General features: G+C 36.8%; 1 protein-coding gene across 2 annotated transcripts in view; it reads right to left on the bottom strand.

The window, feature by feature from the left end:
• Window positions 1-26,600, bottom strand: part of rabep1 (rabaptin, RAB GTPase binding effector protein 1) — a 72,657-nt gene that overhangs the window by 15,181 nt on the left and 30,876 nt on the right. For both annotated transcript variants that reach the window (XM_039756595.1, XM_039756596.1), the window contains exons 4-14: window positions 25,655-25,803; window positions 21,794-21,913; window positions 19,974-20,109; window positions 19,238-19,416; window positions 12,454-12,543; window positions 7,674-8,165; window positions 6,065-6,169; window positions 5,601-5,717; window positions 4,202-4,300; window positions 2,784-2,924; window positions 202-391 (exon numbers count right to left, since the gene is read on the bottom strand). In XM_039756595.1, coding sequence (XP_039612529.1) covers window positions 202-391; window positions 2,784-2,924; window positions 4,202-4,300; window positions 5,601-5,717; window positions 6,065-6,169; window positions 7,674-8,165; window positions 12,454-12,543; window positions 19,238-19,416; window positions 19,974-20,109; window positions 21,794-21,913; window positions 25,655-25,803 — 1,818 coding nt within the window. The remainder of the gene's footprint in view (window positions 1-201; window positions 392-2,783; window positions 2,925-4,201; window positions 4,301-5,600; window positions 5,718-6,064; window positions 6,170-7,673; window positions 8,166-12,453; window positions 12,544-19,237; window positions 19,417-19,973; window positions 20,110-21,793; window positions 21,914-25,654; window positions 25,804-26,600) is intronic.

The raw sequence follows: 26,600 nt of genomic DNA, 5'->3' as shown, positions 1-26,600 counted from the left end.
AATCCAAGATGAATATTTAAATAAGGAAATTATGCTTAAATGAAAACTGTATTTAAGTGTAGGAAGACATGACCCCAATATAAAATGATTAAAAACTGAACAGTATTTTACTATATTTCCATCTAGTACCATTAACAATAGTACTTTTAATCAAAATCTATTTGAAAACAGCTTGAATGTTTATAACAGTAGCCATCTCACCAATTTCCTCCTTGCAGCTTTCAATCTCTAGTTGTAGTGTTTCCTCTAAGTTCTCCTTCAGACACTGTTCAGCCTGAATCTGCTCCTTTAGAAATAGGATTTCTGCTTTTAGCTTCTCCTCAACATGATCAGAAGCAGTCCGTACACATACTATATCCTCCCTGTAGCGCAAAACAAGTGCCTGCATCTCCTATTATGAGAAAATACAAATGTAGAAATGTGAAGGTGATTTTAAACATGAATATTTCAGCTTTTCACACAAATGTATTTGAACAGACAATTACAGTTGTACTAAGAGCTCATTCAAGCCTGTCCAAAACAGTTTCTATAACCAAGGCAGCACAAGACAGTGTCTGACAGATGAAAATTGGAAACTAACTGAATGAAAAGTAATTTGCCTGTGGCCCTTTGTGATGTAGCAAATACAGGATTAATATCAATATGTTTCAGTCCACAATGTACATAGCCTGGCATTTCTGCTTGGTATTAAATGAGTATTCATTAATCTAAATTGCAGTATTAAGAATATGAGATATTTATCTGTAGAATATCAATTCCTTATGTCTACATTAAATAAGAATTCCCTCCCAAAAAATGATGTATTTTTATTATTGAAAATAATTATGTGCCTTAAATGGTTATTTTTAATAAAAATATTATCAGGGCACAGAAACTCAACCATATTATTTTTTTTCTAGCTGTAATGGTAAATATTCAAAGTTTTTCAAAGCTTTTTTTTATATCTTTGGAAAAAATGGTCTATAAATTAGGCATTCGTATTGAAAATGAAATGTTTTTCAAATATAACTTAATAAAGTTTACTGTGATAGATGTTTTATTCAGATATATTTTGTGGGTTGTCACAAAACTCAATATTCAATATTCAAATATTTAAAATTTGCAAAATTCATATACATTTTCTTATTGTTTACAAGTTAGAGGTAATTACATTTAGAGATTTCAATGCAAAGTTAAAACATATTATGTATCAAGTTAATTTTGTTCCCTTAAGGCAATATCTGACACCATTTGCATAGTGTGTGAAAACACCAATTTTTTCATCATTATGTACTAAAATGTTTATACTAATATGCAATGATTTATAGGAAGCTAAAGGTATGTTATATGAATGAGGCATTTTGTGCTATCCTAAGAAAGTAGAAAGAGTCTGTTTGAATGCTATATGTGAAATATGTGTATAATGTACTTGGATGTGTGTAGTGGTTCATTGCGATACAGGTAGTGCTGTCTAGCTTTGTATTTAGGTCAGGATATTTATCTATCGATGAATGTCTCATGCTGCTTTTACTACTTTGGTTATCTGTAACTGCAATTTCTCCCCATCTAGTTTTTAACAAGAAAACTACTACTGCATCTTTTCAGTGTGCCATGTCCATAGCATTTGATTAAAAATGAAATTTGCTCCTGTTTGACTGATCCCTAATTAAATTTTCTCACTATAAATGCCCATTGTAAAAAAATGTTTTTCTTCACTAAGAATACATTTTTCATAAATAGTGAGATGAGCAGAATGATGAAACTATGAAAGTTATGAACATCTAAAGTCATAATAAGTTATGAACATATAAACTCCAACTAGACCAAACAAACTATAAACTGGGATTAATTCAGAGTTTCTTTATATATTTACAAATTGTTGGCACATTGAATACAATTTAAATAAAGTGGATGGTTTAGTAAATTGGTGCAATAAAAAAATCTCTTACTCTGAATGTCAAAAAGACCAAAGAAATTATATATGACTTTAAGAGGCAGAAATCTGCATGTTAACCCATTACTGTTTTGGGGCAGGATGTACAAATAGTGAATACATATAAATACCTAGGAATGTCCCCGGATAATCATCTTCATTGGAACACAAATATAAAAAATATATAACCTAAATGCAATCTGTGCTTTTTTCTTCTCTTTAAACTGGGCAAAATGTGGACAAGGACATGTTGTTTTATGACAGTGTGATCCAGTCTATCGTCTCTTTCACCTTCATTGCCTGGTTTAGTAGTTTGCCAAACCAAAACTTAAAAAAGCTCCAGCAGATTACCAAACAAGCAGCTATAGTTATTGGAGCTGACATAAATGATTTATTAAGTGTGTGTTAAAAAAAAAAACTGAAGATAAAACACCCATTACACACGGGACTTAATTAACTTCAGTAAATTAGGGAGGATTGTAACTTTAATGACACATACAAATTGCTCCAGAAACTCCTTTCTTCCCAGTCCCATACATATTTTTAACAAAGAATATCAAAGAAAATTCCAGAAACATATAGAGTTTTCGTTCTGTGTCATGTAACCATTTTAGGTAAAATGTACTATGAAACTCCTAGAAGTAGTTAATAAAAATAAAAAATTAAAAAAAAAAAAAATCGTTTTTTAAGATGATGTAAACATTTTAGTGTTTCCATGTTAATTTTTAACCTGTCTTGTCTTTGTTTGTTTGTTCAATTTCATTTCTGTCTGTTATCAGATTCAGCTGAGTTGGAAAATGTAATGTTTTCTTGTGTAAACAAGACTAAATAAAACCTTGAAATTCAAGAGGGAAAAAGCATTGCAGAATACCTCAACTGTGTCAGGCATGAGGAAGTTTTCTTGCTGTTGCAAGGCAATATGAAGCCGATGCTTTCCCTGAAGACTCTCATTTTCCCTTTGTAGCCTTGATAGCTCCTCAGCTACCTGTTCCCTTGATTGCATTAAAACTGCCTGCAAAAACATTAGAAATTTAAATCATGATCAGAATGGGTCTAAGCATAATTTGTCAAATGTCTGAGAACTTCCAATAACCCAGTTATACAATATCTTAGTAAAGAAGCCACCTACGTTATATACAGGTAGTCCCCAGGTTATGGACATCCGACCTATGACATACAAACGGGACAGCAACTATGATGCATGCGCCTCAGCAACTGCCGCTTCATCATCTTCGGCCTGGGGACGCTGCAAGCGGTGGCTGGACAGAGGCGATTTCGCTGCTCGCCCAGTGTAGTGTCCCCTGAGCGGCTCCCACTGGCAAGTGGTTTCATTGCCCGCCCACCACACACGGCTGCCTGTTCATTCTCAGTGGGTGGCTGGTAATGCTGCAAGCGGTGACCCGGTTGTGGCTGAACGGAGGCCATTGAGGGTGAATTGGGTGGCGGGGGGTAGCATTGTAGTGTGCCTCAGATGGCTGCGTGTTGAATAGGGGCAGTGGTGCAGTGGACACTGCAGGCAGCATACTGTAGTGGAGGGGACTGTGAGGTGGGCTGATGATGAACCGCCCCTCGTTGCCCCTATTCCTTCTCAATAGCAAGCCTGCTTATACTGTTACGTACAGAGCAGGAAGTTGTCTCTTGTCAGTACAGGGTAGTGCAGATCTAACTATGCAGATCCAGATCGTCTGGATGACTTTGATTTATGCAGGGACGATTCCAGTTCGGTGCGAAGACGATTCTTCATGTTCGCACACTTCTCGATTGTCTGGGATTTTTCGGGTGATTTTCTATGTAATAAACTGTATAAGTTATAGCATAATGAAAACTGCATAATTAGATCCACCCTATACATCAGACGTGCTGATGTCTGGTGCCATCCTGCTGTGATAGCGTGTACAGTGCTGTGCAGAAGAGCTCATCTTAACCTTTTGTCTTCACCCTTCAACAACGTCTCTGAAACACACATCTGATGCAAGTGCTGGTGATATAGTAAAGAAGAGAAAAACCATCACCATGGAAAATAAAGTAGAAATAATGAAAAGGTCAGAGAGAGGTGAAACTCATCATTCGTTGGCAGAGCACTTGGTTACAGTTGGTCAACAATAGCATTTATTAAAATAATGTACCTATTCCAACTTACATACAAATTCAACTTAAGTACAAACCTACAGTCCCTATCTCGTATGTAACCCGGGGACTCCCTGTATACTGCTTTTCGAGCCAAAAAATATACATTTTATTTTAATCACTAAAAGTGAGCTGACACACACAAATGTTTTCTGTTCATACCATCTGCTCCTGAGCATTTCTCTTGGCCTGAGAGAAAGCTTGCTGTATACTGCTGAGTAAAGTTTCCGACTCCTGAACTTTCTGCATTAATGTAGAAATCTGCAGGGAAAAAATGTAATTAGCTGCTGCAACAAATATTTCAATTGGCATTTACTGAAGTGTATTTTAAAATGACAAACATATCTAATAATTTTCCTATACAAAAACAAAAATAATATCTACATATCTATTCCCTGAACCAGCTTTATACATTCTAGTGTTGTGATAAGCTGGCAACAATCATGGGTAGAAACCACTCACACCTGACCAAATTACCACTGCTACTAAATCTAAGACACACATCTTTAGAATGTGGGGAAAAAAACTCATGCAATTATGGGATGAACATGCAAAGACCAAAGAAACAGCGACTGAACCAGTAAGAATACCCTTGCATCTGTAAGGTAGCATTGTTAACTACTTTACAGCAAAGCACTGTATCAGCGCTCACTCCCATCCTCAACAACCACTATACTACACTAAAACTAAAATATGTATAGACAAAATTAATCTATGCAGTTCACTGGGGTTGATGCTACTGATATTATATCCTTCACTATTTACTGTAGAGGTGAAACACAGTTTTACTATACTAACTAGAAAATACTAGATACTTATTGCTACTGTTAATAGGAAAATGCTGGGAAATAACAGAAGTGTATATATTGAATCACCCAGAAAAAAGCTCTACATCCAAAAACACTTTTTGGACGACTTGCCTGAACAGTTAGTCAGTATGAATGTTAGGCCAGGCATCTAATATTCAATGAAGTTGTCTGCTATTCCAAAACTTCTCTGCTTCACCAATTCAGGGACCTACATTCCAGAGCTCTTTTCCAAAGCCTATTTTGAATTTTCATTTAAAATGGTTGGTTTAGATATGAATATCTGAACATGGACGAATTTCCAATTGCTTCCAAAAATGTACAAACTTTGTCCTTAGCTTGTGATAATTTTCTAATCAGTCCTTTTCCAAAAACCATACTTACCATTTTTGTGTGCAGGAAACATGCAGATGTAATGACTCCTAAATTTTAAAATGCTGTATTCTGATCAGTAAAGAAATGAGCAAAGCACAACCCCCAACAACACAGGGAAAAAGATGATAACTTTTGATTACAACAATTTGTCAACATTTATTTTAAAGAAGTAATTTGCCTCTGGATTTAATAAATAAGAAAAACAGCAAAACTACTCAATTAAGTGCACACCTTGAAAATATAGTTGATCAATACAAATGAACTTAAGTTTTCTTCATGAAATGAAAGCAAAAAAAAAAAACAAAAAAATGAAGCTCTAAACTAAACATTTCACACTTAAACAGTAAATCAATTTTTCAATAGCTGATGATTTGAATTACTTTTTCTGAAGTCTGTTCATTTTCCTGCTTCAAACATTCTTCCAAGTCCTGCTTGTCCTTCATGGTACACTCCAGTTGGTCATTAGCCTGTCGAAGCATTGCCTGTAACTTCTTTACCTATGTCACAGAGAGGAGAGAAAAAAAGCTAACAAAAAGACAACATATGGCAAGAGTAGCACAAAGTAGATGCAAGAGATGGAAGGAGTTATGCTGTAAGTTTGTGTTCATGAAAGAACTCTGATGTGGAGAATGAAAATGTAAAACAGGTGGACAGATATAAATGTGCCAGAAAGACCGTAATGAATTGAAAAATTTTGGAACATCCAAGAAAGTAAATAAGGAAATATCACATCTACTGTAAGATATGCCAGAAGTGATGAGAAAAGCTGAAGTAGAATAATCAAATATAAAATAAAGCATTGCAGTATTAGTTAAAACCAATCAAGTCAATTTAAGCTTCTGACCTGGTCACGAGTTTCTGCTTCTTGATTCTGTATGACCTGTAGTTGTTTCTCATAGTTGGTACACATGTCACACCTACGACCCAACTTCCTTCCAGCATTCTTTACCTGCAGAGCAAGAAACAAACACATTTATCAGAACTTAAATATGTTACAATACCATATAGTAATCTACTGTGTTCTACATTACTCTTACTCATACAAAAAGTACAGTGGAACCTCGGTTCACAAACGTCTCTGAACACATACGACCAAAAAGTTTGCCAAACTTTTGTATCGGTTCACGACCACACACTCGGTTGACGAACAAGCCAGTTTCCCTTCAGTTTGTACGAGCCGATGATTGCCGCACGTGTTCAGTCTCTCCCTGTGCATTTGCTGTGGACTCTTTGTGGTCTATTTCATTTCCCTTCCAGTTCATACGTGCCGATGATTTCTGCACGTGTTCAGTCTCTCCCTCTACTGTACACTGTTCTCAGTGCATCACGCAGAGGTACTCTCCCTCAAAACTGTAATCTCCTCTCAACCCAGCTCCCTCCTGTGGTATAGCGGTTCCACAGCTCCCGTCAAAAAGGCCACTTTTAATAAATAATCACCAAACTTGCGGCTTAGCAAGGGGGCATGGTGGTGTGTGGCCGAAGCAGTTCCTGAGGAGTTCGTGATGTGGCCGTTTCTCACCTAAGTGCATAGGTGAGAAGCGGTCCACATCCGTAATTGTTCCCAGGAGCTGCTGATTGCCACGACTACCATGCCTCTTCCTAAATAGCAGCGAGAGTCGGCTAAAGGGAAAAAGAAGAGAACAGGAAAGAACGGGAGGTTGCAGGAGAAGGTGGAAAGCAGGAGGAGAAAGCCGGTGCAGGAGAGCGCGAGAGCGAGCGAGAGAGAGAGAGAGAGAGAGAATGAGCGCCGGCTCACATGCAGCTGAGAGCGAGCGAGTGAGCAGCTGAGCATGGAGCCTGGGTGTTTGTTTCAGTGTTATTCAATGTTTTTACATTTAGTTTACTATTACACTATGCATTATATGGTATAATTAACTATTTTTATATATTTACATACAGTTTGTATGGTGTGGAACGGACTTATTGAATTTACATACAATCCTATGGGGGAAATTACTTCGGGTCACGACCAAATCATGTTACGAGTTTTGGAACAAATTATGGTCATGATCCGAGGTTCCACTGTATGCTATTTTAAAATTTGTTGCATGAACCTGGAGGAATTTTTCTCTCAACATCTTTTTACTCATTTTCTCTACATCCTGACAAAAAGGATATAATACTGCTTTTCAGAAACCTAGAGCCACTGCCAACCATGACGATACAACACTTCACTGCATGGAACTCGGATTCGAATTTATTTATATTAAGACCATTTTAGGAGCTGTTATTAAACAAAAAATGTAGCTCTTTGGAATGGGGTCAAATAGAATCAGTGTAGTAAGGAGAGAAAAAAAAAAACAGGCAGAAACAAGGAAAACTTCTAAAATCCATACAGACAGTGGAATATGCTGTTAGCAGCACTAATCAGTGTGCTAACATACTATATCAACAGAAACAAATGCTAGCTGGAATCAAAGATAGCTCTAAAAATAAACAGAAAAATGACACACCTCTTGTTGGAGCAGATTCCACTCAGACTCACTAACAAGACGGTACCCCAAAGGTGGGAGATAGGCATTGTCAGGTGCCTGGGAGATGCTAGAAAGTAAAGAGGCAGTCTCCTCCTGCTCTGGAGTCATGGCCTTAATTGCTTTTTCCTGGTCCTTTGTGAGAAGAAAGCACCCTGATGACAGCTGGAAGGAGCCCAGTGAGGCAGTGTCAAAATTATCCCCACCACTACAGTCTGCCCCCACAAGGGGTCCAAAGTCCGATTCATCCAGGTTGCCAGCTGACTTTGCTTTGTTGTTATACCCTAAGCTTTTTTGCTGTGGCCCTCCACCAGAGGTACCCAAACTGTCTGTAGACTGAGCTCTTCGTAGCCCATCTTTGAAGAGGTCACTAGTGCTTCCATCCTCTTTATCAGCACATTCCTCCCCTGTGGAGATAAGAACATCTGTGTCGAGGGAGTGTAGGGAGCTATGAATGCTGTGATTAACATGGACCTGAAGTAGAGGGGGAAAAAAAAAAATTAAAGATTACAGGAATATTTTAACCCATACATTAAATTAGCACCATGATTCTTCTTCTTTATTCTAGTTTGTTACTTTGAAAACCAGTTGGAATATATCACCCTGTAGCCCTAGACTGGTTGCCCACGGAAGCTAAGCAGGGTTGAGCCTGGTCAGTACCTGAATGGGAGACCTTCTGGGAAAAACTAGGTTGCTGCTGGAAGAGGTGTTAGTGAGGCCAGCAGGGGGTGCTCACCCTGTGGTCTGTGTGGGTCCTAATGCCCCAGTATAGTGATGGGGACGCTATACTGTAAAAAAGCACCGTCTTTCGGATGAGACGTTAAACTGAGGTCCTGACTCTCTGTGGTCATTAAAAATCCCAGGATGTCTTTCGGAAAGAGTAGGGGTGTTACCCCGGCATCCTGGCCAGATTTGCCCATTGGCCTCTGACCGCCATGGCCTCCTAATCATCCCCATACACTGATTGGCTTCATCACTCTGTCTCCTCTCCACCAGTAAGCTGGTGTGTGGTGGGCGTTCTGGCGCACTATGGCTGCCGTCGCATCATCCAGGTGGATGCTGCACACTGGTGGTGGTTGAGGAGATCCCCCCCCTTGTATGTAAAAGCGCTTTGAGTGCCTTGAAAAGCGCTATATAAATGTAATAAATTATTATTATTATAGAAGCATAAAACTGCTAAAACTATGCTTGAAACCTTCAGTACTAAAGGTAAACAACTGAATTTCATCCATGCTGAGCAAGCTGGATTAACCTTGGCTTGCTCTGAATGTGTCACTCAGCTACTATATTTTTTATGAAACAATTTAACTTATCTTTGATGCCCTAAATGTTTGCATTATAAGTTTCCAGCAATGTGTCATAGTGGTGGGTTGCCTGCTTATACAAACAGCATTATCTATTACTCTGTTTAATTTGTCTGTCATGGTCATAAAGCTATTAAGAGTGTGCATAAGAATTACTTATGAACACTCTGAAATCACTTCAGTTTTTTCCCCCTACCCCGGTATATCCCAACTCACTGGTACTAGAAAGTTTTCACATATAATATATTGCTGAACTTGTTTTGGTGTCCAGTTATGCAAGATGTTGAACTATTTGGGGTTCACCCTACGTTTGCTCTTCCAGTCCCGGACAACTCTCATTTGTGGACCACATTTTGTACATGAAATTTGACTCTTATAATAAATAGTAAACCAACAGGTTGTTATGACTTAAGTGTTCCTAAGCATGAAAGTCCCAAACAATTACTTGAGATGTTCACTTGGGGGTTGGCGGGGATTTGAGAACGACTGTCAAAGCCCGAATAGTCACACAAGTGCAACAATGACATCTTTATAAATAAAAAAAAATATTTTAACAAAAGCTCTATTAGACAGTGAAGTTCTAAAAAGCACAGCAGAGGATGCATGAAAAGGAAAAGGCAATTAAGGGCAAGTAAGTCCCAATCACAAATAAAAGCAATAGTCGAAAAACAGCGTACAGGTTAAAAAATCCCCCAAAAAATAACAAAAGCAGAAAACAAGTCAGTTGGAAGTACTCTAAGAAAATTAGTTGATTTAAACAAAACACTTAACTTATATGCTATCTAAGTATCTTAACCTCCATGTCAATAACCACAAGAATGACTCTGGCTCAGAATTCTATGTAGTTAAGATTAAGATTAGAGGATTAGAGTCCTGAGGGGCAGACACTGGCACACATAGTCCCATGAAAATCATGTGCACCCATACCATTCTATCACTAATACTACTAAACACTGAAAAATTTCTACATTATGTGCTAGACTTTGGCGTAAAATAGTATCTAAAATTACTTTAAAAAATCTCTTAATGTTTGCAATAAAACAATGTCTATAACGTAGGGGATTCAAGCAACCCTACTGATCAATTTATATTAAAAGTATACTAAATGTAAGACCTTGACCTAGCCACTATAAATAAGAGTATAAAATTTTAAGATCATTAAGGTTAAGCCTGACTCAGACTCGGGGTGACGTACAATGATGGTCTATACAGTGTAAAGCCCAAATAACTCTTGACAGTATTCTGTTGGTATCTAGTGCATAAAATAACACTATACTGTAAAAATAATGAATATTGTTATGCATTTTGCCACACTAAGGTGTCTTCTCAACATTTATGAGTGAGACAGACCTTTCAACCAAAGAATAATGGCATGAAAATGAGAAGTTGTAAAGCCAGCTTTAGAACTCAATGAAACTTGAATCAAGCGATAATAATGACAATGCGAATTAGTCATAAGACACTGACATGTATAGAGAAACTTTTGAATACAGCACTGTACAACTAAACTGCTGTGATATACCTGAGGAATTTGGTCAAATGAAGGTTCATCGTAATCAAAGTAGGTGTGTGGCAAAAAGGCAAAATGATTGTGATCAAGAAGAAAGATGATAAAGACGTTAGTCCCTTAAGTACCATACTCTTAACAATACATGAAGTGTTATTCTTGTAAGGGGAAATACAATATTTACTAAGCCTTGCACTGCAGAAGCCTACAATAACACAATGGTCACAATGCTGATTAGACACTGTCATTCTACCCTCTCATGCTGAAGCAACAGAAAAACAATTATAAGAAAAGTGTGCAAAGAAACGTGTGTCTATTGTATGGACTACAACATTGGGATGTGCGTTGTTAACTATGTCAAAAAAAGGTCAATTGAAGGACGTGTACTAAACCTGCATCAGTACAACAGAGAACACTAGACATAACCTTTTCTAATTTATTTATGTTGACATTTTGATAAAACTCAGCCTTTTTGACTCATATTTCCAGGGATGATCATAACGCTACTGTAGTCAGATGAAACATTCAAAAACATGAACAAAGTTAGTAGTGGTGGAGCAATGACAACTTATTGGATGGGTTTTTGTCTTGTGGATGAATGAGGAATGCACTGAGCATTCTTATATTAGTGTTCATATAGAGGAAACTGAACAATGTCATCTTGCAGGCTTCACTTCTCACGTCTTTCTCTTTATTTCTTTATTTAAGATCTACATTTGGTGTGTGCAAAGCAGTATACTATGATGCTGTAAAGAGATATCTATAGGAACAGCTGCAAAATAAATTTCCTGAATGATTCAGGACCTGCCATTTATAAGCGCACCCCGGTAATTGGACAGTTTAACATCTGTGGCAGAGCGACGGGCACTAAGCAAACTCCTGTCAATAATGAATAATCCACTGCATCCACTTAACAGCGTCATCTCCAGACAGAGGAGTAGCTTCAGTGACAGATTTTTGTCACTGTCCTGCTCCACTGACAGACTGAAGAGATCGTTCCTCCCCCACACTATGCGACTCTTCAATTCCACCCGGGGGAGTAAATGCTAACATTAATTTTATTTTAATTTTTTTCATTTTTATTACCATTTAATTTAATATTGTTTCTTTGTATCAGTATACTGCTGCTGGATTATGTGAATTTCCCCTTGGGATTGATAAAGTATCTATCTATCTATCTATCTAACTATGTACAAATTCTGTGCCAATTAAATTCCCCCATTATTTCTCCATCTCATTCTTTGTAAAGTTAATAAAAGTGGATTATGATCTATATTAATTTAAAAGCCTCTTTAAACAACAGTGTACTCAAGAGACTTTCACTCTTTGATACCATTCTAAGTTTAATAAATGTAACTTTGTTATTGATCTGTAATATATCCATTGCAAGGAAATTCTGAAGGCAATAAATATGGGAGAAAAAATAGATTTCTCAGATCAAACTTTTCAGAGCCAAATCATTTTAGACTTATAAATCCACATTTTGCAGGGAATTCCCATTTTGTATTTGTAAAAAAATAGGTGCTTTACTTGGTACAGAAGCCACAGCTTTGAAAGATTTGGCTGTGCTGCCTTATCAACACACAGCAAAGCAACTGTTGTGTTTTGGTTGATGGCTCCACCCCAATCATGAATATTGAGAAGATATCTTTGCATGGCAAACTGCATAGAAATATTTATCATTTTTTTCAGCTCAGTGTTATATTGAGCTACACTTTTTCTTCCCTATATATTTTCACAGTGTGACACACGCACTGCACAAATAAGATACATGTATTAAAGAGACAAATACTTTGACAATGAACTACACTTTTCAAGAACCACACCTTACTATTATTTTGAAAATACAGAAGGATTTCAGAATGCAAAATTATTTTTTTCTACATTCATGTTTTTTTAGTTGACTCAAGACTTGTGACAGGTGTTAATAGCTAGAACATTCAGAACTAACTTCATCATTAACAGGACCAATTGACTCCTCTCCTTCCACTTCATCTTCTTCATTTTTTTTAGCCTTTATTTTCTGCTGCTCATCTTCTTCCTGAAAGAAGGTTTGCAGAGGACATTGGATTTAGGCTAATGAACTTTGTTCCTTCATGAAAACCAGGCTGTGAGGAAACATATTTGAAACAAATGGCATTTTGCCCTTTTATATACTTCAAATGAGGTACTGGAAGGAAAAAAAAAAATCAAAGGAGTCAAACTTATCTTAGCCATTTAAGTTCTTTTGAGAATAGTAAAAGTGACAAAATATATTTCAAAATACTGTATTTCTGCTTTATTCTATACTTCCTTAAAGTTATTAACATAATCTCAATACTTTGCCTTTATTTTCTTTCATGGTTTTTATCAAGGAGGATAACTTTTTTCTCCACAGTTTCTTCACATAGCCCTAGATATTCTTCAACAACTGAAAATATTCAGCAGCGCTAATTTTAATATGTTAAACAAACAGGCATATTGTTATTTATTCATGTACAATTTAGTGATAAGCCATTATAATGTTAAAAAAATCTTGTACAGCCAAAAATTGATTTGTTACTTTATTCATTTTAATACATATGCCAAAGGCCAATTATTGTAGCTCAGTAAGGTATTGCATACTTAATGATAAACAAAATCAAAAAACACCCCCTATTATAAAGGTAATTATAGGACACGAATGAAACACCTAACAAGTAAAAACAGTAGTCATTTATCTTATATTTAAAATTCAATATATGATCTTATGCAACAAATACCATTCAGGTTTAAAAGCAAATTGTTTCATTATTATGATCAATTCTGCTTTAAAATCATAACAGACAGCCATTTATTTTGTATAGAAGATAAAAATGTGTGTAGCGTGTAATCAAGTGAAAAGAAGTAAAGGTTACAGGTATACATTGAACCCTGCACGTGCTGAGGGTTAAATTGAATCCATCCTATTTAGGGCCACTAAGTGTTAGGCAAGAAGCAAACATGGCGGATGATGTGTTAGCACTTTGGGCACAATCGCACAGCCAATTTGTTAAATTTTAATCCAGCTATTTGCTACTAGGGCTGGGTATTGGCACTGATGTCCTGATTCAATTACGATTCTTAATGCCCTAATTTTACTTTATCTTGACTGAATCAGTATGCACTGAAATATTTGAAGTGGTGACTTTTTTTTTTTATTTTTTTTAGGAGATTTCTTAACAATGCATAGAGAACATTAACACTAGAATTATCAACGCTTACGAGAAAACTCATAAATCCGGCCAACCTTAAATCCACTCGCACCTCTCCATTCAGCATCTTTCGTCTTGTAAATGTGTCGATAATCCCAAGCAGCAAGCAATCTGCTATAACAGCCCCAGACCACTGGAGGAACTGCAAATACTTCACCCAACTGAAGCCACGCTAGTGCTTAGATCTGGACAGTGTATGTGCCCAAAAAAAAAGTCTAACTGCATTCTCATACCATTGCTTGCGTACTAAAGTGCCAGCGGGCATTTTTCATGGCATTACATGTGTAATTTGTGAGCATGCCCTTGTCGGTCAAACAGAGGAAGCTCTGCAGTCTACTTGTAACTTTACTCTGTAGGAAAATAAGTAAATAAATCAAGGTAAATAATACTGGACCTGGTTTTTATGTAAGTAACATATAAATGCTTCTTATGTAAAGACCATCACAAAACAATCACAAACAGGAGTTTGCACGATACGTTAGCGAGCTCTGTAAGCCGTGCTGTTTCTTTGAAGGACAGGTGTAGGGCAGACTGACTGGCAGGATGACACCAGACCTTGTCCTGCATCCAAATGGTCCCATCTTTCACCTGGTGCAGCTGCATTGCTCCGATATGTGAGTGGACGTTTCCTGCGGGGAGGGCTTCTGTTCTCTTTCTCCGATCTGAGGTCACTTCTGTTATAGTTCTTCTTTATTTAAAGACAGCAGTGTCAGATCGGGGTAAGCGTGAACCCGACCGAGAGCATAAAACTGAATAAAAAAAGCGCTAACCTTTACAAGTACCATACATTTACAGCGGCAGTTACACACTCAAATCAAATGTATGTTTTCATTGTATAATACTAACAATAAGAATAGCTCACTACTCAAAATGTTTATTTTGGGACACGTTAAGCCTCAAACCCAGGACCTTCTGAATAGGAGTCAGCAGCTCTAAACGGTGTACTACCCAAGAAGTCGGGATAACAAGCCACACTAACCTGATTTCTTTTTCTTTGGTTATAGTCTTGGGGGGAAAAAAGCACATTTGTTCTGTTATACTTGTATCTTTTGTGAAAGTGCTTATTTGATATTTGGACTTCAGTCTTCACATATTGTACACTTCAAGTCTACATTTTGTCATTAGTGCTAAAACATGGAAAAAGTTTGTCTTTTAAGTATGTGTTCAACATTTCCGTCATCCTACACTTACATAGAAATGCATGTGTTCCAAATAACAATATATTTTTTAGCCTAGGTACTCAACTCCCTGATAAACAATGCTTTAGTTGGGAGAGATTTTTGCAGTTTCTCCGGCGGTCAGGGGGATAGTATAGCAGGCTGCTTGCTGCTTGGGATTATCGCCACATTTACAAGACAAAAAATGCTGAATGGAGAGGTGCGAGTGGATTTAGGGTGGGCTGCATTTACAAGTTTTCTCGTAAGCTTTGCTAATTCAAGTGTTAATATATTGTGATAAATTTCAGTAACTCTTTATTTGAAGGGTGTCTACACAGTAACTTCATAACATATGCATAAGCGTGGAATGACATTTAAGAAGAAAGTCTTGATTAGTAATGAACAGTTAACATCAGTATTTGGAAGATGTGGAACAAAATATTATGGGAAGTGCATTGTTTTAATGGCATCTACTTTATAAAACATCTATATCATCTTGCAAATAATATTATTATAAAATAATCAAATATTACTTCTTAAATAAAAAAATGTTATTCAATAACCTAGTGTTATGAATCTCTATGTGGACACGATTCAACTAAACTGTTAGTCAAATTTATTCCCCTATTGGCCATTTAAAATAATCCTGAAGTAATCAAAATTAAAGATACAGTGGGAAGACTCGAGTCTTTCTATAATTCTACAACTTGCACATATCTTCAGTTGCTCACGTGTAGCAGTCATGTTAATCAGTCTTGAAAATGTGTCCTCAGACTTTTTTCTCAGAAAAAAAGGAAGCATTTTAAATGAGGATCTAGTGCTGATGCTTGTTGACAGCAACATTAGATGAATGGCACATAAAAGAAAAAGAACTAGCCATCGTGACTGAAAACTTTACTAATATAATCTGTGCAGTACAGCTTATGGAGGTACTTCATACCAGCTGCTTTTTGCACATGCTCACTTTGGTATCACAGGCTGCTCTGAAAATTTGAACAATTGGTTGGGTGAGGCACGTTGCAAACTTTATCCACCGCAGCAGTACAGTTAGCCACATGCTTAACACTAGAATTACCAGAGCCTACGAAAAAACTCGTAGGTCCGTGCCACCTTAAATCACTTCTTAAAACCGTTCTCACCTCTCCGCCAGCGTCTTTTGTTAATCTAATTGTGCTGATAAATGAAAAGCTGCAAGTAGCCGGCTATTCCATCCCCCACCGACTTAGAACGTGCACAAACTTCTCCCAGCTCATGCCTTGACTGATTATCTGGGAGTGAAGTTGTGTTTTAGAGTGGAAATAATAGATCATTATTTGGAATACACGCATTTCACGTGTGTTCCGTTTCTACAGTAATCCGTGTAAACACATTTTTAAAACAGAAACGTTTTTCATATTGTAGTAGTAAATGACAAAATGTAGGCATAAACTATATAATGTATGAAGCCTGAAGTCCAAATATCAAACACTTTCACAAAAGGTACAAATATAACAGAACAAGTATGCTTTTATTCAAAAATATAACTGCAGAAAAAAGCCGCCTTAGCATGCCACATTGACACGTACTTACTACAGCTGCCACGGTAGCGTAATGGTATCAGCTCCTGACTAGTAATCAAAAGGTCATGAGTTCGATCCCGCACGACTCAGTTTTGAGAAGTAAATTGCTCTTATTCTTACTATTTTAGAATAAAAACATACATTTGATTTCAGTGTGTAACAGCCAGTATAATTTATGATACATGTAAAGGTTAGTTTTTTTTTATTCACTTTTCATTCTCTTAGTCGTGTTCAGGATCCTTCCCTACCCCGACACTGCTGTTTTGACATAAAGATGCGCTATAGCTCTGCAGCGTACTTGTGACTGCATTCGCGTACCAATGCTTGCAAACTGAAGTGCCTGTGTGCACTTTTCGTGGCATTACACGTCTATTTTTTGAGCATGCCCGTGTCGCTCAAACACAGGAACATATGTTGGTGTACAAGTATAACAAAACAAGGGCACTTTTATTCTAGACTATAAGTGAAGAAAAAATAAAACAAGTTACAGTAGGCGGTTGATACGACAGCTTGCGTGGGGCAATGCTAAGAACTGCTGATTTCCGATCCGTGCTATATAAAATCATCACATTCAAATATTAACAATTCCCACACACCCTTCCTACATTTACGACATGTGTACTTGTTGCAGTGTACACATCTATCTGTGCTATGGTTCCTATTACACTGAATGAGCACCTGACACTGTACTTTATATAATTTTTTTATATAAATAACATTCGCGCGTCTCCAAATAAATAACATTTGAGCTATAGCGTGTCTTTATGTGAAAACAGCAGTGTCAGATGGGGAGGGGGGATTGTGAACGCGACTGAGAGAATGGAACTGAATAAAAAAAAAAGCTAACCTTTACAATTATCATGCATTTACACTGGCTCTTACAGACTGACTGAAATCAAATGTATGTTTTTATTCTAAAATAGTACACTACATGCAATATTATTTGAAAACGAACAGCGTCAGATCTGGTTTGAATGCACGCCGACGCTGTTACAGAAGGCGTCAGCTTATTCAGTGCAACAGTTTCAATGCATACTACCTGCAATATTATTTGAAAACTAACAGCGTCAGATCGGGCGCATATTCAAACCCAATCTGACGTTGTTCGTTTTCAAATAATATTGCATTAGTGCAATGATGTTTTTACATATATTGTCTTTTTCATTCATCTTGCGGTTTGTAATCAGTGACTGCGTGTTTTTTTCCCCCGATCTTGCCAGTTCGCACATGCTGCTGTATGGTGGTGATTCTTTTGTACTCCAGGACACGTGGAGGACAGAATAGTACAGAGCAGTAAGTTCAGCGCTATATGCAATCAGACAGACACAGGCAGAGAAGGCACTAGATATGTAAATAAACAGGGAAGGCACTGTATAATAAATATATAAAAAAACAGCTAAGGGGATAGATATGTAGATAGATAGGAAGGAAAGGCACTATATGATAGGCAGACAGGGAAGCTCCTATATAATAATAAAATTACTGTTAATACTATATAGATAGACAGGGAGTTCAGGCAGGCAGAACGGCGACGGTTAAAAATAAATAAGTTTTCTCTCCAGCGGGGAATCGGATCTCTTGAGGTACAGCAAGTCTTCTGCGCTCTAAGTGACGAAATGATACCGTTGTTAAATTCTTAAACCTTTTATGAAAGTGTTTATTTGACCTTTAGCCTTCAGGCTTCACACATTTTATAGTTTATGCCTACATTTTGTAACATTTATTACTAAAATATGAAAATGTTTTAACATTGTGTTTACACAGATTACTGTAGAAACGGAACACACATGAAATGCGTGTGTTCCAAATAACAATGCATTATTTCCACTCTAAAACTCCAATTCACTCCCAGATAATCGAGGCATGAGCTGGGAGAATTTTGTGCACGTTCTAAGTCGGTGGGGGGGATGGAATAGACGGCTGCTTGCAGTTTGTTTTTATCGGCACATTTACAGGACAAAGGAGGCTGGCGGAGAGGTGAGAACGGTTTTAAGAAGCGATTTAAGGTGGGACGGATCTACGAGTTTTTTCTAGTGTTAAAAAGAAGGGACATTTATTGGACTTCCCAGCACACAAACTGGTGACTGATGTGGTCCCGGAATGGATCAGTGCATTGGAAATGTCAGAAAGATTTTTGGAACAACAACGAGCCAGCCATCTCTGCAGTTCTGTTGCTCCTGGTGTGACTGGCATGCAGCACGCTTGCCTGCAACACATCCTCCACAGTTGCCCCATCATTTTATACAATTCAGCACGTAGGAATCTGCTAACCTGGATGTTTAGCTGTCACACATTAGGGCTACTCTCTCCGCTGACCTGAGACAAATGACAATGCCTTGTTTAAGATCTTCACAAAGTCAAAGTACAATAATATCACTAATATGCTTTCTGGTTCATATAGCAAACCACAGTTCGAAAACCTGTATCATTTGAAAAAAGCCCTCGTTTTCAACAATGGTGTAGGGCAGGGGGTTCTCAAACTCGATCCTAGGAGTCCACTGTGGCTTCAGGTTTTTGTTTCAACCAGATTCATAACTAGTGTCTACAACTGATAACACTGATCTCTTTTAATTAGCTGATATATAATAAGCACTTGTGCCATCTTTCCCCAGTCTGCTTCAAAATATATGGGGTTCACCATTCAATGCCTTAACCCTTTTACCTTCCTTTGTTTGCCTTTTCTTGTTACAACATATATAACCTTGATACAGGTCCCATGGAAATTCAGACCTCTACTGTAATAATTTAACCTGTACAAGAGAAATTCTATCCAGACTACATTCTAAATAATTAACTAAAAATTGTACCTGGTCTCTTTTCTTCATTTCTTCTACCTGACGCAATTGTTCTGAAGACAACACACTTTCAATTCGTTGCATGTCTCTCATAAGCAACCTTTGGGACTCTAAGAACTGGTCATTTGCCCTTTGCCATGTGTGCTTCAGTTGATTGTGTTGCTGCCGCTCTTGTTCAAGAAGGTGGCAAACTAAATAAAGGGGAAAAAAAGATGTATGTCCAGATGGTAGTGAAATATCTATTTAGAGCAAAAGGAAGTTTTGAGCAATCATCTAAACATTTTAACCAGAACATCACTCTATTCACATTAAAATTAACATCTAAGCTTTAATAAATTAAGAGTGATGCTTAGTATTTGTTTTTAATAAGCTACAAATTATATCATTACCAATCAATCTAAGCAAAAAGTTGTCATACTGAAAACCATAAAATTCTAAAAGCCATGTGCATCTACAAAACCAAGAGTGAAAAAATTAAATGTGGAAATGTTTAAATAATGTGGTCCTATTTGTATAACAAAATCCAATGAACTTCTGATTTACCATGAAAAAGACTAATTTGAAAGTAAATAATTAAGAATGCAGTAAAAACAAATAGGACTATATTTAGTGAGATTGTACTTGTTGCATTACTTTATACAAGTAAAATATTGTTCTATAATATTTTATATATTATGATGTATTATTTATATATAAATTCTCTTCTTCAGTGAAAGTGTTTTACTGGAAAACTTTTTCAATTAACCACCTTCGTGTAGTTCTTTACGCAGCTTCTCAGCATCTTCTTGGAGAACAGATTTCTGAGTGTTGAGAACTGCAACATACATCTCCAGATCTGTGCGACATGACTTTTCTGCTTCGAGGACATGGTTTAGTTCTGTTACCTGTACATAATAACAGATATTAGAATGCTAAGATGAAGCAGTAATATTGCCATTGTTGAGTTACCAATAATAATTATGCACTTGACAACTGCATGATTTTGATCAAATTACTGTATACAGTGAATTATTAACAGAACAAGAAATTAAACAGATATGACTAACAGTTTACAACACAAATTTCATTCCATTTTAGTATCACACACTAATTATCTACAGGTTACAATAATTGTTTACTGTTTATTGAGTATGAATGTGTAAGCTGGTATGTGAGCAAGTGTGTTCTTCAACACACTCACGCTCCCATCCAGGAACCGTCTTTGGTTTGATCCAATGCTGCTAGATATGCTTCTGATTCCCACAACTCTGAACAAAAAAAGCTGATTTAGAAAATGAAAGAAGGAATACAGTGCGAGTACCACTCTAGTATAATGGTTAGAAGTGCTGCCTTATGAATTTTGGGATCAGTGTTAGAAACCTCCACTTGGTCATTGGTCTGTGTGAAATCTTCACATTCTTCCATACCTACCTGTGTGGAGTTGCTCTTCCTACATCCCAAAGATTTGAAAGGAGGGCACACACTGACAATACAAAATTTCATCCATGTCTGCATGGCTGCGTGCATGAGTAGCCCTCACTCAGGATTGTTTTCATTTTTTTGTCCAGTGCTGTCAGGGTAGGCTCTTGATGCCTGAAACCCTGAACTGGATTAAAAGCGGGTGAAAATATTATGTAGTGTTATATTATATGAGGATAAATTGAAAAGGTAGAAACTGATGCAATATAACACGTGATGGTTTATGGGTAATTCAAAACATGCACAGCACATCCTACTGCCGTTAGTCTAGTTGTGGCCAAAGTCAAATATACATGGATGCTCCACTGCAGCACTGCACCATTGCTGAACACGCCATAGTGAAATTTCTTTGGGCAGAGGGAGCGAAACCTGCTGAAATTCATCAAAGGATGTTGGCTTGTGCAGATCACTAAGCTGTTTGGGAACCCATCTTGTGCAGAATTTATGGTACGCCAAGTCATCATGCACTATGGTATGTGCAGATCCATAGCCAATAGCCTAACGTGCAGCAGCAGAGCACTCACATAATCCGTCAGTCTACTCTAGGGAAGGCATTCGTCATGTTGATGTTGGCTACTGTGTGCAGTGTTGATTGTCGACCAGATAGGGCCTTGTTAGTTACAATTGTTTCCCCTGCATTAAATCTCTCTACTCATTTGTATACGTTTCTTTGAGTCATTCAGTTTTCACTTTTGTACTGAGCCAGTAATCTTCAGTGAATTTCAGCAGGTTTCACTTCCACTGCCCAAAGAAGTCTAACTACGGTGTGTTGTTGAACAATGGTGCAATCCTGCTAAAGAAAATCCATGTTTGACCTTGGCTTCAACCAGTCTAAAAGCAGAGATCTGCGTTTATTTGAACTACCCATAAGCCATCGCAAATATGTTGTATCATGTCAGCTTCTATTCATTGTGGTTACTGCATAATTTTCAAATTGCCTTTACTTTTTAACTTACCCTCGTATTAACTTTGTCCTAGTAAGTCATGAAAATTTTAGGACAGGCAGACGACTTATAATTTAAATTTATACATAACTAAAAGAGTTCCCATAGTTAGCAAGATATATATGGTGTTCACAAGAGGTTTAAAGCAGAATTCAATGGTACACACTTTGGCTGCTTCAAGTTCCTTCACTCTGTCTTCAGCTTCTGTCAGCCGACTCTTGAGGGCAGTGATTTCCTGTTCCATGGGCATTACAACAGATCGCAGTTTCTCTGCATCTTCTTGAGCCTAAAAAGAATAGAAAGTGAAGGTACAAAATGAAAAAAGGATGAAAGACTGGCTTGCTGGAGAGAACTGCCTGAGTATTCAGTTTTTATTTCCTGAAAAAGCTGAGAGGGGAAAATGATCTAAAATAACTTCTATACTTCCATACAGGAACTTGTCTAATGACAAGATGAAAAACCAGATATTAACATCAGATAGGAGGCCTATCGTGTTCCACTAAAATTTATGCAGTTTTATAAGAAAAAATATTCATAGGTTAATTGGGTCAATATGGTCCAATGTACACAGAACTGTGAAACTTTTACTTACATTATAGTGAAGTATAAAATATTATACACCGACTTTTAAAAAATGTTTCATAAAAGACATTCTGAGAAAGCAGTTGTAATACCAGAAACAGCGATTCTGATTGCAGTGTAAAGAACTTGCTTAGGCTCAGATGTCAGTATGAGGAACTTTTACTGAATTACCTGAAGTTAAAAGTGGAGTTTTATAAAGGTCAGTACAAGGCTTCTGCTTTTTTAATTCATATAAAACATTTTTGGAAAAACACAACTAACATGATAGTTAAAGCCTGGAATCCCTAGAAATAAAAGAATTCCTAAAAATCAAAACCTATACAAACATCAGATATAGTATGAGAGAAAAAAATTTAGAGTTAATAGTAGTTACCGTAGATCCCGTTATATAAGCCGAGAATTTCGTCCTAGATTTTTGGCTTGGAGTTTGGGGGTCGGTTTATACAACGAGTATCGTTTCAGATTCAAGATTTCCAGCGCAATGCCGGTTTTGCCGATGAATACGGAAGTGAATAATGACGAAACCACAGAGCCATCTTTCAGATGAAGAAGTAACTTTTGCATGCCGGTACTTTAAATTAAATAAAAATTTATTCAAAAAAGTGTTTTAGTTGTTGATTTTATTAATAAAATTTATAATAAATTATCGGGAAGTTTAAAATGAAATTTTTTGTTTTGATTTACCACCAACATCTTTCGTTACGAAACGGATGCGGTCACGTGTATCCGCTTGCGCGATTGTAAACAAACAACCGAGAGCATTAGTAGCGTCAGTCGGAGCCCAGATACATGTGTTTGTGGATGTAATTTCCATCATTGCAGTGATTTACCTATATATATAATTCATTAAGACCATGCAAGCAAGACGCATAATTGCTAAGGAAGGAAGAGAAGGTAAAAGAATGCGATCGCAATCGAAACGAAGATGGACATTGCGTGGAAATATCTCCTCCCTTCCTGCATCCCAAAGATGTCAAATTAAATGGTGAGTACAGTATGAAATTGTTTCTAGAATAGAATGCCTTTTATTGTCACTATACGCATCTACAATGAGATTAAAAGCAGCTCCTTCAGTGCAGAAAAAAGCTCTGTATAGGGCTTGTATGGTTGTTTTTTAGCTTTAGCATAACGCCGGATCTGCGGCCCTGCCTCTGCTTTCTTTCCCTCCTCCGTCTGTGTCGTCTCCTAGACCCGACAACAATCCACGGACAGCCCGCTGGTCTCGCTATGTTGTCTGGGATGTTGTGCGTGTGATGAAAAACGCTCGAAACAGATGTCTGGCTCTGGACACCGATGTCTTTAAGGTTCTGAATGGTGTAGCGGATGTTCGCCGAACCGATCGTGCACAAACAAGGACAAAAAAGTACAAAAACAACAAAAAAGTGCACTGAAAAGGAGAGCCCTGAACCGCTGCGACCATGCGTGTCGCCATGCTCCTAGCTTAATCGAAGTAGGCTAGGCACTTTTTATAACTTTTTGGTTAGTACATTAGAAAAATTATTGGTGTTTTGGTAAATTATGCACATTATATTATACTGTATATCAAAAATGCCGGCAGTCTCAAATTCTCGCCGATAAACATTATAAATATACCCGAAGAGACACTTTTAAGGAAATTTAGAAAATTTTGCTTGGAGAAGGGGGTCGGCTTAAATACCGGTCATCGGCAAATACATGTAATTTAGTAGGAAGAGAAGGGGGTCGGCTAATATACCGGGTCGGCCTGTATTCCTGGATCTACGGTAAGTATTTTGGTTTGCAGTGCACATTGAAATATATAACCATTTGTTGTAGATATGTCATTAAGTTATACCTGCAAAAGTTAAAAGCACAAAAGACAAGGATGTACCAGAGAAAAGTTGATGTCATAAACAAAATGTATATGGGGATGGTTAAAAGATCAGCAGATGTCCTGGACCGTTGTTATATACACAGATATTTTAATGGTAATAGCTAAACCAAAAGGATATGGAGAACAACAACAGTACAATAAAATATACTTATTTTAATATGTAAACCAATGGACCAATAAGAGTAGATGTCAGTACTGTTATGTAAATTCAGTTGTTCATAAAATAGACCTCTGCCCTTATTATTTTGACCATTCTGATAATTTCTTTATGTTCATTTCTACCACAAATCGGCATTTGTGACAATAAATAAATGTTAAGTCTGATACTGAATAATTAAAGATATTAATATAACAAAAGGATAATTTTTTAACACTTTTTCTTGTCCTTTTCTAAAATAATAGGCAATAAATATTAAATTAGCTAAAAGTTTAAATTGTCATGCATTTTGAGCTTATAGGCATCAGTAGTACCCAATACATTTCACTATAAACCCAGAGTCTGTGAAGTTAAAGAAAGAAAACAAATGCTGCTTTGTTTTTATCAAGTAAGTTAACATTCTGCACAGTACAAAATGCAGATGGGAACACTTTAACACTTTTTAGGACACAAACTGAAGTCTCTTATTACATAGACACAGTCAAAGGAAGTAATCATTATAAAAGACTGTCAATCCATTTCAATAAATACTTTACAGCCCCTAGCAAACTTATTATTATGAGCCTAAGAATCACTTAACTAAATTCAAAATATTCTATTTGTCATACAAGTATCTTCTCATAAAATAGAATCATGAAAACTACTTGCTCCTATTCTTGAATTAATGCATATTAACATAGTGAATTTTATCACATCTTAAATTATAAATTAAAAACTTGGAAGTGACCATCAATAGGCTTTGCGCTCTAGAAACCAAGTTACCCAAATTATTCTATAACATTTTAGTAATTATCTTTCTGATCATAAAAGTTTGGTATTTTTCCATCCAGACGTTTTAACTCTAGACCACCCTCAAGAAACTGTGACACACAGACACTGACTCACCTATCATCAAGATATCAATGTTTCTGGTATCAGGAGGCCCTGATACGTCGAGATCCATCAAAACCAGAAATTGAAATTTTAGCCGAATCTAAAGCTTTCGCTCCTTCCTCACTAACAGTCTGACACACCCCTAATCCAATTCTGAACTAATCATTCTAATGCTGAACTAATGATGAGTTAATCCTAAGAAATTAGCATTAGATTTTCAGGTACTGTAAAAGGCAACATAAAATGAACAAAAATTACTACTTTTGACTCATCTTTCAAAACATTTGTCGATAATCTATGTAACTTGCTATTCTGACATATATTCAATTTTTGTTGTGCATCTTCACTATAGCTGAATCAAATCTGCAGACCTTGGCTAAAGCGAGAAACACCTGCTGATGCCTATATGTTTTTTAAGGTTTCATGATGAACTCATTAAAAGCTTTATGCCAAATTTTGTAAATGTAGACTCTTTATTTCCACAATTCTGCAACAAATGAGTAACTTGTATATTTCTACTTTAAATACAGTATACATACTTAATGTGAGAGCAGGTTTCTTACTTTTTTCATTTCATTCTCTAGGTTTTCCTCCTCCTGGCCTTCTTTGAGCTGGCGCCGAAGCTCAGCCATCTCCCGTTCCACCGTTTCTCTGTACTGACTCCATTGACTTCTCTCTTGTTGAAACTGCAGCTCATAGTCTCGTGCTGCTTCTGTATTGCAGAACAATATCCGATCAATTAAATGTGCCTTATTTTAAACAGCAGTCAAACATATTATTGTTATTATCTGTCAATATTCAGTCACTAGCATCAGGGTTTTAAAATAAAAATCAAGAAAAAAACTTTTTTTAATATCTCTACACATTTTCTTCCAATAACAGAGAGAAAAATCCTCTATAATTACATCAACATACAAATAATCTAAGTTTCAAGATATATGTGTTCAAAACCAGACATTTGATAGCAAGAATGAAGGCATTCATTCTTGTATGGTAGAAAAGTAATGAATGAGACACAAGCAAAAGATACACATAGCTAGAAACCACCTTTGAATCTCTACCACATCGGTGCTATTCCAACTTTGCTGTTGATCCAGTAGGGATGGATAAATGCATCAAATACTAGACTTTGTGATAAGCAAGTCCTGAAGAGATTGCATTGCCTTGAATTTGGCGAAATCATGAAAATGTTTGTGAACTTCATCAAATTCCTCAAAATGCATTGAAGTCAATAGGGAAGGAGGGACTGAACTAGTTTTAGGCTGAATGTAAAGGTGCAATGGCCTTTTAAGCACCTCCCAGGGCTAGGAATGAGTTAGCCAACTATGCTGGATCAATTATTGTGGCCAGAAATGTGATCTCTGCTGAGAGGCAGCAGTGCTAGCCAATGCACTGCTGTGCCTCAATCAACAAAAGACGTTGTTGGAAATAATAGCACAAACAAAACAAAACTGATTGCCATGAACTAGGTAAATAAACGAATTAAATAAAATATAGATTACTGTGAAG

This window comes from Polypterus senegalus, chromosome 6 (assembly GCF_016835505.1).
Source record: "Polypterus senegalus isolate Bchr_013 chromosome 6, ASM1683550v1, whole genome shotgun sequence".
NCBI lineage: Eukaryota > Metazoa > Chordata > Cladistia > Polypteriformes > Polypteridae > Polypterus > Polypterus senegalus.
Note: the sequence above shows the minus strand (reverse complement) of the source record. Positions and strands in the feature narration are given on the sequence as shown.